This window comes from Prinia subflava, chromosome Z (genome assembly GCF_021018805.1).
Source record: "Prinia subflava isolate CZ2003 ecotype Zambia chromosome Z, Cam_Psub_1.2, whole genome shotgun sequence".
Lineage (NCBI taxonomy): Eukaryota > Metazoa > Chordata > Aves > Passeriformes > Cisticolidae > Prinia > Prinia subflava.
In genome coordinates, this window is record NC_086283.1 from 59,631,439 (window position 1) to 59,646,686 (window position 15,248).

Below are 15,248 nucleotides of genomic sequence, written 5' to 3' on the forward strand. Positions count from 1 at the left end.
ACCTGCCAAAATCACAGCTGGAGAACAATTCAGTTGCATAGGGAATGCAGAAGCCACACACTCCCCAAAGTAAAAATCCCTGAAGAACTCCTTTGCCATTTCCCACAGGCAGGCAGGTATTTCCCATCTCCAGGACAGCAGGACCCCCTCGTGCCTCACAGTGACTTGGGAAGACAAATGCCATCACTCCAAACATCCCCACCTTCCTCCTTCTTGCACGCAGCTTGAAATACGGAGCAGGATGTCACATGGTCTGGAATATTCCTTTGCCCAGTTTGGCTCACCTGTCCTGCCTGTGTCTCCTCCCAGCCCCTCATGCAGTGTGACCCCAGGGGAGCTCAGTCTGCACGGCTGCGTCAGTCATGGTGGGTGCCGAGCCGAGAGAAGCCGTGGCTCACCCAGATCCAAACTGCACAAGTTTTCACTCCCTCATGTTGGCCTTAGCTCCCGTGGCAGAACTTGAGTTCCTGCTGGACACTCACCTGCCCCTAAGCCTGTGGAGAAGCCCGGCTGCCTCCACCTCTGTCCAGAGCAACACAGGCACTCCCAGCCTTTCCTAAGTACTGCAACACAACCACGGCCACAGCGGCGTTCCCAGCAGTGACAACAGTGCTCCCCTGCCCTACTCTGCTCCTCTATTCACAGCTGCAAGCCTGTTCCTCCACAAGAGCCTGTGGCCAGGAGGCAGTGAAGGAAGAAGACCTTTGCCCACTTCCAAAATGGGCCACCAACCCCATCCATGGGTCTGCCCCGGCTTAAGAAACACCTGACCCACCATTCAGAAGCAAACTTAGAGCTTATTCCCACGGTGAGAACAAAGAAAAGCTTCCAACACAGTGAAGATTTATAGTGTTTATTTTGACTATTAATCTAAACAAACTACAAACTACACACTACAAACTACAAACTACAAACTCCAAACTCTAAACTACAAAGAACAACAACGGCCTCTTCCAGGGCTAGTATCTCCTGTCGGCCGTGAACTGCTGCGCTGCCATGATGAGAGGCGTCAGGCTGGAGGTCGGCTTGGCTGAGGTTACAAACGGATGCTGCCCAAAGACAAAGAGAAGAAATTAACTTCTACTTTCCTCACAGGCTGAAACAGCCTTTCTCTGGCTACCAGCAAGGTGCAGAAATGAGGGCACTCCATGCACCTCCATCTCCTTGCTATGTGAGGCAAAGATGGCTCACAACCCAACCAATCTATTATTCCAGATGTCTTCAGTTTACGGAGATTTGGTCCAGGTGACCTTAAAAGGCCCCTTCCAAGCCATCCCAGGCCAGGATTCTCCTCCGTTTTCCTTGGAAAACTCCCTAGACTGGAGATTCTTAGGAGCAGGGCCCACCTGACCCCTTGCCCTGGAGCAGACGAGGAGCCCCTGGCAGTGGGCAGCAGGCACACCCTGCAGCCGCTTGGCCTTTACCTGCAGAAGCTCCTGGGCAGACCAGCGCCTGTCCTCGTCTGTCTCCAGGCAGCAGTGCAGGAAGTCTCGCAGCCAAGCGGACTGCTGCCTGGGCTTCTGCAGCCTCGGCCTGCCCCCGCTGCTTATCAGCTGTCGGACCTAGAGAGGAAGGAAACGCCACGCTGCACCTGTCTCCTTTGCACCCAACCTGCTCACACACACCCACTGGACAAGCTCCACGCTCCAGTGGTGCCTTAGTCCCTGCCAGAGGGTGGGAGATGCTTTTCCTACCCCAACCAAAAGAACCCAAACCCTGAGGCAGCCACAGCCAGTCCAATGTGTACAGGCTCTTGCTTTGACCCCTGATTTCACTGCCTGATGAAATTAGGAGCACCTCCATCAGGAAAAGCTCACTTTGATTCTTTGAGGATGGACACCAGCTCTACAGGCACTTTGGAGAGGGACTTTAGTCTAACTCTCCTGTTCCCAAGGGTTATTCCATAAAATGCAGCTTAGCACTGCCCCCTGCTCCCTTCAGAACAGCTCCCATCTAGGAAAAGGCATCATGATTTTTTGTGTTGTTTATGATGAAGTGGCAAGGGAATAATCTGGACAAGAAGCACGAGAGGCTCTGCAGTCTGGCACCTATTGTCTTCAGGCGTTAACAAGCTTCCCGGGCAGAAGAATGGGGGCAGATTTTGTCAGTGCCTGCAGTACTGGTGAGAGGAGTTGCAGCGTACCGTGCGGGCGGTTTTCATCAGGTGAGGAGGCGCTCCTTCCACCATCTCGATCCCCACGATGCCAAGGGACCAGATGTCCACTTTGGGGCCATAGGGCTTCCTGGTGAAAATTTCTGGCGCCATCCAGTAAATAGTCCCGACAGCTGATCTCCGTTTGCTCTGCTCAGCAGTGAGCTGAGCAGCGAGGCCAAAATCAGCTGCAGAGAAAAAACCACTCTGATCAAGCCAGCGGGAATTAGGAAAGCAAACAATAGAATTCCCCACTCTACCAATGTCCAAGAAGGCAGGGTTCAATCCAGCTGCAAAGGGGGCCATGCTGGCATTCCTCACGCCTGCAGCCAAGGAATTACGGAACTGGTCACTGGCCAAAAGCCCCCACTTCCAGATTGTGCCTTTTAGTGCCCTGAAGCTTTAGACTGCAAGTGCCTTGCTTGGGCAGGGACACACACAACCCAACTTGGCCACTGCCAAGATCTTCTTCCCAGCCACACCTCCCTGCACCGTGGGGATGTGCTCTGCGCTTGCAGCAGGGCAGCCTGCACTGCCACAGGCACCCCTCAGGGGAACTGGCAGCCACCCAAAGGCAGCCCCACACCGCAGCCCACCACGGCTGAGCCTGGCCAGCAGCACCCACCCAACTTGACAGATCCGTCCAAGCCCAGGAGAATGTTGTGGCTTTTGATGTCTCGGTGGATCACTTGCTGGCAGTGAAGGAAATCCAGGCCTTGCAGGCACTGAGAGAGGAAAAAAGAAACATCAGCCCAACAGTTCCTCATCTGATTTCATCCCACAGGCAGGGAAGGGGCACATCTGCAAGACTGACTTGATGGGGGATGGGCAGCCAGCAGGGCTGCTGGCAAGGGAGCTTGCTGCTCCAACATGAGGACAGCAGTGCCTTTCTAAGCAAGGGTGCATTCCCTTTTGAAACAGAAAGGGCAATTGTTCCTCTGGCCGCTGTCCTGCAAACACAGACTGAAGGAGCACTGCTGCAGTGGATGTGCTCTCTCCAGCCAGATGACAGCGGATGCTTTTACCAACACCACTTTGGGTGCAAGGCTCTCCTTTGAGGCTGAGCTCTGTGAGAGTTCTGTGAGTATCTCCTGGTCTTTGTCCCTGGTTTCAGACTCTGCCACCAGCACGTTTGCCCTTACTGGGAAGGAATACTCTACACACAGGCTCCAGGCAAGTGTTTAGGGAGGCAAACACAAACAAACACACTGGAAGAAGGGCAGGCATACTGGCAGGCACCTGAGACGTTCTTTCTACTGCCAGCCATAAGAGGAAGGCAGAAAGGAAGCTCGGAAGGTGAAATCCCTCCTCTCCTTGCTACCTATTGGGAATCCTGCTTGGTATCCTGCCCAAGCCATGGGAAGCACAAGCACCATCCCTTACCTCTCGAGAGACAGCTGCTATCTCTCCTTCTTCCATCTGAGTCTCCCTAATCACATCCTGTAAAGAACCTCCGTCCATGTACTCCATCACCAGCCAGAGTTCTTGGTTCACCAGGTAGCTGAGAGGAGGAAACAACAGCCTGGAGATGAATGTGCACACCTACAGGACCTGATGGATTCTTGTTTCTGTGACTATCTCAGAGCCAGACAGGAGGAAGTGAATAGTCACTCACTAGGCTCTACAGGGCTTGAACTCTGTGCAGTCTAAAAGACTGCAGGGTATCCACACCAATGCATAACTCTGGGAACAGACCAAGGGAAATGGGGTCTGCAGTGCTTTGTCAGCACTTAAGACCCATGGGAAAAATTCAAAGCCTAAACCAAACAAAACAATGTGCCGAGAGGGCAGGGACTTTGAGGCTGTTGGCTCAGAAAGATAGGGCCAAGTCAGGCCTTTGAAAGCACACTTAAACTAGGTGTGGCCAGGAAAGATTAATGCAGCCCCAATGCAATCTCCTCCCAAGATGCTGTAGATCAGCACAGAAAAAGGAATTAACAGCTCCATCCTCTGCCAGCGACCAAAGGAGTGCTTGAACCTCTGGTCTGCAGCATGTGAACAACCCTGCTCAGAAGAACAGCAGAACCACTCACCTGTCTACATAGCTCACAAGGTTGGCGTTCTTCTTGTCGCGTATGACCTGGATTTCATTCACGCACAGTTCACTGCTGCTCTCTTGCAGGAGATTGATTTTCTTTATGGCCACCTAAAACAACATGGACAACCATGAACCAAAGAAGTCTGTGGCACCAGACCACAAGGGGAAGGTGGAGACAGTGATTTTAGGATGACAGAGCTGGGCTGGGACAAACTGCCTGGTGACTGGACATCAGAGGAACTCAAAGCTGAGCTTGCAAGAGCCTCTTACACCTCTTCTTGGGTGCCAGTCCCAAGACACAGAGCCAAAGATCCTTTCTCTGGTAAACCTTGGAGAAACACAGTCTAAACTCTCCACCTCAAAGCTCTAACAACACTGGCTGCGCCCCCTGTCCTCCCCAGGGCCTTGTTTTATCATGCCCATTTTCCTTCAAACACCTCTTGCAAGCAAGAGGCTCTTTTGTGCCAGTGAAAATGGAGCAAAACTGCTGGGAAACCTTTGGCAGTTTTAGCTGGTTTGGTCATTACTCCAGCATTCGTCATTGTACAACAACAACCAAGCAAACATAGTGACATGAAGGATAAAATGCTGTCCTAAAAACATTCTGAGGGTTACTCCTACAAGTACGTACTTTCAGGAAAAAAGGCTGTGATAAAATCATCATTAAGGACACCTCCCAAAAAGACAATCCCTGCACATCCTCACTTCAGGAACTTTCATTTCCCTCCACCAAAACACTTTGCTTCACACCACTGACACTTGCAATGACTGCCTGACTCTAGAAAGAAATAAGTCACACCTTGATCCTCTAGCGATACACCCTGGGCCCTGAGCAGGCCTTAGGCCCTTGAGAGACTCCTTGCACATCTCTCTCTCACAGCACACTTCCAAAAGGCAGCACTGCACGTGGCTAAGGAACTACCCCCACAATTCCCACGTATTTGCCAACAGCCAGAAAGGAGAATTCAGGAACCCTGAGCTGCAGCCCCAGGAGCAGTGCCATGCAGTAAGACACCACCTGGGCACTAAGACCCAGCTAGCGTCTCCTCCTCTGAAAGACGCCGCTTGGCCTCCTGGCATTCCTTGGGCCAGCTGAGAAGGACACAAGCTGGCCCCACTGTATTTGGCAGGCAGACACTGCTCTGCACTTCATTTGCCTTTGCAGCAAAGCTCTACCGGCGACCCAAAGCTCAGCCACAGCTCACAGCAGAGGGGAGGGCACTCGAGAGCTGCAGAAGCTGCGGCGTTGCTTGACGCTTACCTCTTCTCCTGTGGCAGTCTCCACTGCCATGCACACAGTTCCGAAACCCCTGGAAACAAAACAGCAGCAGAGAAAGGAGAAGTCCTTTAGTCCCTGCAAGTGCAAGTCACCGCGCTCCAAGGGGAAAAACCGTCCTGGGGCAAACAGCAAATGGAACACGACAGATACTCCTCTGCGTCCTTTCTCCCTTTTCTCTTTCTGTATCTCTGCATGTGCATTTTTCCAGGTACACACATGCCACCTGCACCTTCTCACACCTCTTCTTCAAGTCCTTCTGCCAAACTCAGGCTCTGCCACACAGGCCATCTGAGAAGCCACAAGCCATGGGACACCCATTGGAGGAAAGCCTCTAGACACAGATCCTTTCTCCAAGGAGCTGGCAAGGAAAGTAGTCTCCCGCCACAGCTGCAGCCACAGCCAGAGCAGGCAAAGGCTTCCACTGGTGCACACACAAATGGAGAGGAACTCCAAACAGAGGATCCTTAGACAGCTGCCTTCTGGGTCCAGAGCCATCGGCAGCTGCTTCTCTTTGGTGCTGCAGACACAGGAAGGACTCTACTTTTCCAGTGAGTTCTTGTACATTTAGCTCCTCACAGAGGAAACGCAGCAAATCAATCCCATTTACAGGCAGCAGAGCTGTCTTTCAAAAGGGAACGGCTGGCTGGATTCTTTGCAGGAAAGGCTTAAACCCCACAGCATCCACAAGTGGCTCTGCCATCAGGCAGATGATGCCTTTTCCTCTAGAGTGCATTGGCACTGAGCATTCCCCTGAAGCTTTGGCTTTTGCCTCCTCAGCTACAAAATACAGCTGCTTCTTTCATTTCTGCTTGTGGCTTCTCCACTAGGTGGTGCTCATCCTGACCACTGAACCTTGTTTCCCGCAAAATACTGCAAAGAAATGGTACTGGGAGCTGATCCCTGACAACTCTCGGCTGCTAACTTGGCCTTTGAGGCCATGAACTCTTTCCTCCTTTCATTCCCACATATTCTCTATTCTTCTGAGACACACAAAAATGGTTCCTCTTAAGAAAAGCGGCAAACAGGTGCAACACGCTCGAGGGACAGGAGATCTGCCACGTGCTGCTGTTTGCTGCAGAAAAGACATTGCCAGCATCCTGGGGTCTTTGCCGTGCCTTCTGACCACAGCTATGAATGCTGACCGGTACAGAGAGATGGCAGCATCTCAACGCAGTGTCTGAACGGCTTTGGAGCTTGCCTGACGTCGCCCGGGGGAGATGGGACACCAGCAAAATACCCAGTCCCTCCCTTGGAAGAAGGAACTGGGGCTGCACTCACCCTTTACCAAGAGTTTCCAGTTCTGTGTATTTAGCCTCGGCATCTCCCTCGCTCACCAGCATCCCTGTAAAAATCCAAAGGGAAGATGCTCACTTCCAAACAGAGATCCCACCCTGCAGCAGATCAGAAAGGCAGCCCCCCTCAATGGGCCCTGTCAACTCAGTCACTCGCAGAACAGCAACACCACCACAAAAATGCAGCAGCAAGGCAAGCAGCTCTGCAGCACAGACACCCTGCACAACACTAACAGTCTAAACTAAAATCTAAGCATGTGGAGAAACAGTCAGAGGAGACAGAGAACTGAAAACTGTAACCGAGTGAAGTGACTGTTGTCTGCAAACATGAAGGGCAGCAGGAAACACAAAACTTTTCTGTTCTTGGCAATCGACACTCTGTGACAGTCATCAAAAGCTTTAATCCTTGCAAACATCAAAGGCATCTTGAGTTCTGCAATCAATTTTCATCAACAGCTGCCCTTTCCAGAACAGGAAGAAGATTGCAAGGTGCTTCCAGCAAAGGCCTGATCTCCACCTTGAAGCAGGACTTTGCCTAAACAATGCCCTTCTGCCTTTCAAGAGCAGCAGCTCATGTTATAACCTACTGTGATGGGCCTTAGGAATGAGGTCCCTCAGCCTTTAGGACAGGCTAAGTTCTGAAGATGACCTTGGCCATGCCCCACAGGAGCTGGGCCCAGAGAGCTCCTTGAGGCCTACTCATTCTCCAGGTCACAGCCTCCTGCTCAGCCAGAAACAATCTCTGGTTTGCCCCTTGCCTTTTGTACGGGCAAGCTCAGCCAAAGCCAAGCTGCCCTCAGAGGCACGAGCAGCACCCCGGTGCCCCCTCACCACCTCAGAGCACAACAACAGGTCCTGCGTGCAGGCCTCAGCACCTGACACTCAGCTGAGGAGGAGCAGCAGGCGGACACCTCATGCTGGCACATGCACACACGAGGCACTGCTCCAGCAGACAGGGATCATACAGGACATACTCAGCGTGGCCAGCCACTCGTCCTCTGTCCTCTCTTGCAGCTGCTCTCTGCTGCCACAGGAGCTGCTCGTGCTCCAGGTGCACGAGCTGCTCGTGCTTGAGTTTGCAGCTTGGCGACTGGAGCCTTCTTCAGAGCCTGCAGCTGCAGCTCGTGCAGGTGCCAGGACAGAGGAGGTGGAGCTCTGCGACAAGAAATGAATTTGGGTCACAAATGTGCCTGCCAGAGATGCCATCCCAATCCCATTCCACATGGAAGCCCCTAGGAAGAAGCTGCCGCCCACATCCAGGGCTCTTCACCACTTGTCTTTTGCTGCCCACTTCTCCAGGCCAAGGCAGAAAAGGCTGAATCCAAAGGCTGCTTTTCCAAGGCAGAAAAACTGACACCAAAGACACTGCTAACCAAAGCCAGCACTTACTGATGTTGGCTGCTCAGGCTCTGGGCTGACAGCAGGGGCAGGTTCATTGGCACCTTCCTCCTCCTCAGCTTCTTCCTCGGATGCAGAGGCAGCCAGAGCAGGTGCTGACACTGCCCTTATGCTCTGGAGACAGACAGCAGCATGAGGGACAGCAAAGGAGCTGTCATTCACAACCTTATGGACATGAAGCTACAGGCTCTACTGCATCTTAGCTGCTCCTTTAGCTACCGACAGCTGCTCCGTGGAGAGGCCGCGTCCCTCCTGGGGACAGTGTGTCCCCCATATCCTGCAAGGCTGTGAACTGCATCTTTGCACTGCTCTCTTCCCTGAGGACAGAGAGCCTGCACAGCCACTGGGCACCATGGGCCCCACTTGTACCACAGGGGCATCCAAAGACATCCTGATGCTACCTCTTGTCTCTTGCTGAGACAAATTCATGGCTCCTGTCAGAAAATAGTGGGAAACTGCCACCTAAACATCCAAGTTCCACACTGCTTTACCAGGCCTCAATGGCTAAAGGAAGCGCTGTGGAAGGGCTGGAAAGATTCAAGCCCTCAGCATTTCAGCCACACACAGGAGGTGCTGACCAATTAGAAATCTGCAGCTCTGCTTTGCTCCAGCCACAGGGCTACCCACAGCTGCCACTTACTGATGCTGGATGCTCAGGCCCTGCAGCGGCAGCAGGCGCAGCTTGGCGGGCATCTTCCTCCCCTTTGGCCTCTCCTTCGGGAAGACACGCCGCCAGAGAAGGCTCGGAGGTTGGTTTTGAGCTCTGCAGACAGACCTCAGCTTGAGGGACAGGCAACCTTCTTTAGACGCAGCTCTAGACCCAGAGGCACTAAGGGAAATGGGATTCTAAGTGGTTCAAACTCCACTAAAATGGGCCAATTAGATGGGCCTGCACTCCCTTGTACAGGAGAAATTCCACCACGGCTTAAAGCACCAAGCAACCCCACTTTCATTGCATTGAAAGCTCTGAAATGGAACTGGAGAAAACAGCCAGGGATCCTTCTCCTGCTGCCGCTGCTGCTGCTGCTGCAAAGAGCCTGGAGTGGACTTTCATTCATCCTACCAGGCTGGCACCGCACTGCAACAGGCCCAGCTCACAGCTTGCTCCACAGCTGTTAAACTCCACTAACATCAAAGGCTGCTTTCCCACTCACCCAAGGACTGGATTCTCTCCAGGCACGGGCAATGTGGCCTGCAACACACAAGGGAAAAAGAACGGCATGCTGTAAGAAAACTGCCCGTGCTGAGCAAGCCCACCAAAAGGTCAACCCAAGGACAGAGCATTCTGTTTTCACTACATTCCTCCAGCAGCAACCCTTGTGTCATCACACAGCAAGCAAGACAACAGCACAAAATACTGCTTCGTGCCCACCTTTTGTCCTCTTTGGCCCCTCAACCCATAGAAACTAAACCCATAAAGTCCAAGTGCTTCTCTAATAGTCATTGCTCCTGCCCCACCCCACCCAGCAGGAGCTACAGCTCCTCTCTTGCCCATACTTCACTTTTCTGAAGAGATTGCATGCAGCAATTCCCAATTTCAGAGCTTGCTGAAAGCAGTTCCCCAGAAAAGCTTCACCCAAGTCCCCCTCAGCCGTGGTGGCAGTTCTATTGTGACACAGCACACAAACACAGCTCCTGGGTTTGGGAGCATACAAGAACTCTGTTGAAGTGTCTCTCTCAGAGGTCTTTTGCAAGCCAATTCTGGGATTTCCTTACAGAGGGAATGGCTCTTTCAGCAGACAGGAAATGTCAAATTCCACAGTCCTATCCTGGGATGAGGGAATGCAGACAAGAGGATGCTTCTCCTCAGTCCTGGAGAGCAGCGCACAACTTTTTTACAAGGACTCCTGCCAAGCTCTCCCAGTCTTCCCGTCCTGGAAGTTGTCTTGCTTGAGACACCAAACTGAGGAGATTCCACACTCCACTGCCACAGGCCATGCCGAGGTGGGAGTGGAACCCCTGCAGGCTTCACTACAAATGCTGCCCACGCTGTGCCGGCTAGAGACACCCCCTTCTGAGCTGGAACTGTTGACAGCAGCTTTACCCAGCTAAAGGCTTCTCCATGGCATTTTGGTTTCTATATGCTGCACCCAACAAACTTGTCTACTTACGGGCCAGGTGGGTGAAAAAGTACCCAGAATAAGCCACGGAAAAAGCTGTGAAAACTGCACCATACACTCTCTCCATGGCTTGAGCAGCACTGCTCAATCTCTACCAGGCAAGACCTGTGTGGACAAACAAAACCACTCAGAGTCCTGTCAGGGTGCAGCCCGCGGGCAGAGACCTCGTCGATCAGCAGGTTCCGCCTGCAGTGAGCACGCCAAAGAGCTGCTCTGCACACTGAGGCCTTCTGTGCCTCGGCACGGCAGCTTTGCCTTGACAGTGCTGTGATGCAGCCGCTGACATCACAGTGCGGTTTGTGAACTCATGCACAGAGCCAGAGCTTCTCTACAGCTAATGCCAGAAAAACAATGCAAAGTTCTCCTCTGCTAAAAAGCAACACCAAGAGCCCTCCTAGTCTGCAACCTATTGCTCAAGGCATCTAAGAGTAACTCCAAAAACACACCAAGCCCCTATAGCCCACACTGAGAAGGTGAACCATGAGAATGAACTAGGATGTTAGGAGCCATATTAGTCATCTTTTGCCACTAATGCTTCTGAGCAAAAATCAGAAGGCTTGCTCCAGCTACACCTTCCTTGGTTCTAGAAAGCAGCAAAAACTCAGAAGATCTATAATTATATTTAGAGGTCTCTTCTGGGTACAGAGACAAGGTCATGGATCTTTCAGTGCTCTTTATTCAAGCATTTTACATCCTAGCCATTGGTGTGATTGTAGAAGGGAAATGCCATGACCGGAATTGCAAGGGGGATTGTTACGTCTGGCTTGCCCTAGCAGAGAGGCCTTGGGACCGCAGCGCCAGGACCATTTTTCTCCCCATTTTTGTCCTTCCACAGTATTTTTTTGGAGATGGGTCTGAGGATGGGTGGCACAGAAGTGACAGCTCTGACACACAGCTGAAACCATCAGGGCCAGGGTGCCATATGGGACTGTTTCTCCGCTCCAGCAGAACAAGGCAACCCAGAGCGGTGACACTGCTAATGAGTCCATCCAAGCTAAAAGGAGCCCAGCAGGGTGGTAGGAAGAGGCAGGACCAATCCCCACACACATGTCCTGTGTGGCAGACTGATGGCAGCAGAAGCTCCAAACAGAGCTCTGCAGGGAGAGAGACACCCATCACCATCGCCATCACCACCGCAGAGACGGAGCAGGAAATTGCCACTGCATGTCCAGAGCTGCTCCAGGCAGCACCAGCAGCCTCCATCTACCATTCTATAGAACCACTCTGTAACCCCTTGCCATCTTGTCTTTGTTCCAGGGCCCCCATGTGACATTTCACCTTTGTTGATTAAGCCATTAACTCTTTTGTACGATCATCTTTTTGTTGTTGTGTACTGCCTTTTCTTTTTTTTTACAATATTGTAATTCTAACATTTTTTGTCTCTCATAGATTGTTCTTTTTGTTATCCCCCTCCACTGTTGTGGGGAAGGGGACAGAAGAGAGGCTTTACAGGGACTATCTCAAGAAGAGGACATATAAAGAAGGGAATCTCAGAAAGAAAAAAATAACCCTCATTCTTCCTCCTTTGGAAGGAATAGAAGTGCAAGTTTCTTAATATCCAGCCGCAAATCTTTGGAGTCTTGACAACCAAGAGACACAGGAACCTGGAAACCTTGTTGTGAGAGACTAGAGGAGATTGCTGGCTCAAAACATTTCAGGTGGTTTTATGTGGGGGAAGGGGCAGATCAAGCCTTACTCTGGTGAGGTGATGTCCTGCACTACACACCCCACACCCCCAGGCCTGTATCCCAGCCCAGCAGCAGCAGCTGATCCCTGGCACACCAGAGGCAATGCTCCATACCTGTGTCTGAAGCCCCTAACCCAGCTCCTAAATGGCCAGGTAAGTGGGAGCCCCATGCGGGGGAAGGCCCTGGGAAAGCCAAAGGGTATTTAACTCAGAATATGTGGCAACCACATGTCTTGACCCTACCTCCTCTTCAAATTTCTATCAGTCGAACACTTCTGGAACCAGGAGTGGTAGCTATGCTGGTTCTTTTCTATATATTTTCTGTAATTCTCTCTTTATCTTTATTCTTCTAATTCCCTCCACTCAGATTTTTTTAGTAACTTAAAATCTAACAGGCTTGGAGTTTGTTAAGTTGAATGGACTAAGTTAATACCTATGGAATGCTTTATGTTGATTGAATGCTCCTCTAAATTTTTTGCCGAAGGTCTCTGATTTTCAAAAGTTGCCAGTGAAGGTTTTTTTGCTATTTCAAACTCTCGAGAATATCTCATCAGTATCTCTCCAGCTCGTCTAACTCAGAGTACATGAACAAGTTTGTCCTTTAAAAATGTCTCATTGAGTGACATTTTTGGGGCCTTACATTTTAACTGGCGCAGCGAGCAGCGTACTCTTGAGGACACAAAGGTATTTTACAGAGCAGTAACTGCTTGTCACATAATAAAGGAGAAATAAATTTTCAGTCAAAGCTGCTATTTTCTAGCAGAAAAGTAATGGAATCCCACGCAGAAACTGATCTGAACTGCTCTCCACTGACAGACTTGCTAAAAGCTTATATATAAACCTTGTCCAGCCCTAAAGAGAGATGGGGGCTGAGAAAACCACCACCATCCACAGTTACTTGTGGAGAAAACATAAACTTTGGTAAAAGAAAATTTGAAAACTCTAGTAAAAAAACAAGGCCTGGTATCCATATGCGTGGAGGTTTGATTCAGAGTCAAATGTGTTGCCAATCAGTTGCAAATTGCTTCAGAGGCTGAAACAATAGCCGGCCGCAGGCAGGAGTAAGAACTGAATGCCAGGAGGAAGCTAGCCCCCAAAACCTGAGAAACCAGTCAAATACACTTGGACAAAGCCAAACAGCTTGAGCGTTGCAATTTGACACTGCTGGGGAAGGACTGGAACCAGCGTTTCCCAAACTCGATGAAGAGGCGGACGTCCCAGACTGCAACGCCAGGCCCAGAGCCCTTGGGAGAGGTTTAGGTGCCAAAGCCAAACCCCTCTCCTCACCCTAAACTCCGCCTGCCCTAAAAAATATAGAGGTGGGACGCCCTGAACATGATGTCACCTTCCTCCACTCCCTGGAGGAGAGGTCTGACTCAGCAAAGCCAATCTTCTTCCCTCCTTCCTGCCCACTGATAAAGAAGGAATTCGCTTATCAGGAGCCAGAGTCTATGGTAGTGATACCTCACTCTGCACTGTATCACCTACACGAGAAAATGAGCAATAATACTAAAGAAAGTGAAATGGAGACTGTTTTGAGAATTTCCCTTTTGGGGGGAAATGAAATAAATCTTTTCGAAGAGGAAAGATGTGCTGAAAATTCCTGGTCTTTTGCTCGGGGAACATGTGTGAAAAGTCTTTATACCTTGGAGTGGGGAGAACCCCTATCTATCCCCACCACAAAATGTGCTAAAATTACTGGGAGAGTGTGGGAGGCAGCTGACCTCCAAGCAATGCACGAGAAACCCCATTGACTTTCTTCTGTGTTATTATTCATTTCAAAATTTAAGAATCAAGACTGAGGAAAAAAAAGTCTCAGCACCATCTCCAAAAAAACCGAGTTGGGAGAGGGTGGTGAATTCAAATATCCTAAGAGGCTCTCCGGAAATAAAACGGGAAACAAATGGAGATTCAGTTTCCCTGTATTGATAATGCAGCTTTGCAAAGTGCGCCTGCAGTGCCTCTTTCTGGCAGCAGTGGGTATTGATCGTTGTGTGCCATCAGAGGCTGGAGGTTGCAATGCTGCCACTTAGAGACTCTGTAACCTTTAGGAGAAAATGCTTTTATCATCATGCAAGTTTGTAGTTTTCGTGTCTCACTAATAACCCTGAATGTTCAAGTATATGCTCACCAGTTAGGAGATGTCCAGACCTGGAATAAAGAGTCACTTAACCAGAAGTAGAAAGGACTTTTGATCCCATAGTTGTGAGATCTACAGCTGGAGACTCCTAAATTATGCCATTAAAGTCAGCTCTGGACACACAAAATTGTATTGGATAGTACAGTAAACGTAATTCCACTGCAGATAAAGCTGCAATGGAACAAGAAACTATAAAATGAAAAATGGTTTGCCATATACCAGACTCTAAATGTTTTACCTTTCTGCTCATTTCCAGAGCAATGACCCCAGTATGGCAGCATGGCTGTTTGTTCCTGGATTAGTCCACCATCCTAGCAAGACCTTGTACCTAATGACTGTAAAGCAAGTGTGGCTTTGAATGCCAGAGGGGTAAGAGAACAAGAAAGAAAAGAGCCATGTCCTTTTCCCTAAGGACCACTCTAACATCACACATATAGAACAAATAGTATCTGACCCTTGGAAAAGAAATTTTGGTTTACAGACTTCAGTCCAGATTTGCAAAATAGGATATAACAGGAAGTGTAGATCTGAAGAAAAAAAAAAAAAAATTGCCCAAAAGTGAAAAGGTCTCAAAAGTATGGTTGGCTACTCTAACTTAAGTTTGCCTACATGGTGCTAAGAATCCTCACCAGTATTATTAAGGTACTGGATATTTTAAATAAGACAACTTTTGCCAAATAAGTTTTATTAGTGATTGTTGCTTTCTTGATGTCTTCTAAATGTCTTTTTGCAGACTGTTATTGTTGGTTTGATTAAATTATCACCAAAACGTTCTGTGGCAGAGAACACAAAAGAATACCAAGTGGATAATTCCTCTGTATGAAGTAGGTCCAAGTGGGACTGTGTTTTCTCCTTCTAGAGGTGTTTCATGGAAAAATGAAGTGGTGAGAGGACTGAAGAATTGCTGTTCTTCACTGCATCAAGTGTTTACATGTTTTTATCTTGCTAGGTGTGGAAAATAGGGTTATTTAATTCATGTTCTATAAATAATTATAGACTAGAAACTGTAATATATTGTATAAAGCTATGTGTGTCTGCTCAACCCGCACGTTTCACGAACTTCTGTAAAGCACCTCTCCTGATCTCCCTGGTCCAAAAATAGAAGGTGAGAACACGAGGCACTGATGAGACAATGAGTACTG

The 15,248-nt window shown here is 49.8% G+C and overlaps 1 protein-coding gene across 1 annotated transcript; it reads right to left on the reverse strand.

Moving 5' to 3' along the window:
* Positions 1–959: 959 nt before the first annotated feature.
* On the reverse strand, positions 960–8,852 carry LOC134564537 (serine/threonine-protein kinase PAK 3-like). Its single transcript, XM_063423432.1, has 11 exons — positions 8,800–8,852; positions 8,151–8,310; positions 7,736–7,916; positions 6,748–6,811; positions 5,452–5,500; positions 4,186–4,298; positions 3,536–3,653; positions 2,778–2,877; positions 2,144–2,340; positions 1,425–1,562; positions 960–1,049 (listed from the first exon to the last, which is right to left on the reverse strand). Exons 1-11 carry the CDS (start codon positions 8,850–8,852, stop codon positions 960–962), a joined length of 1,263 nt encoding a protein of 420 aa, XP_063279502.1.
* Between the last annotated feature and the right edge of the window lie 6,396 nt (positions 8,853–15,248).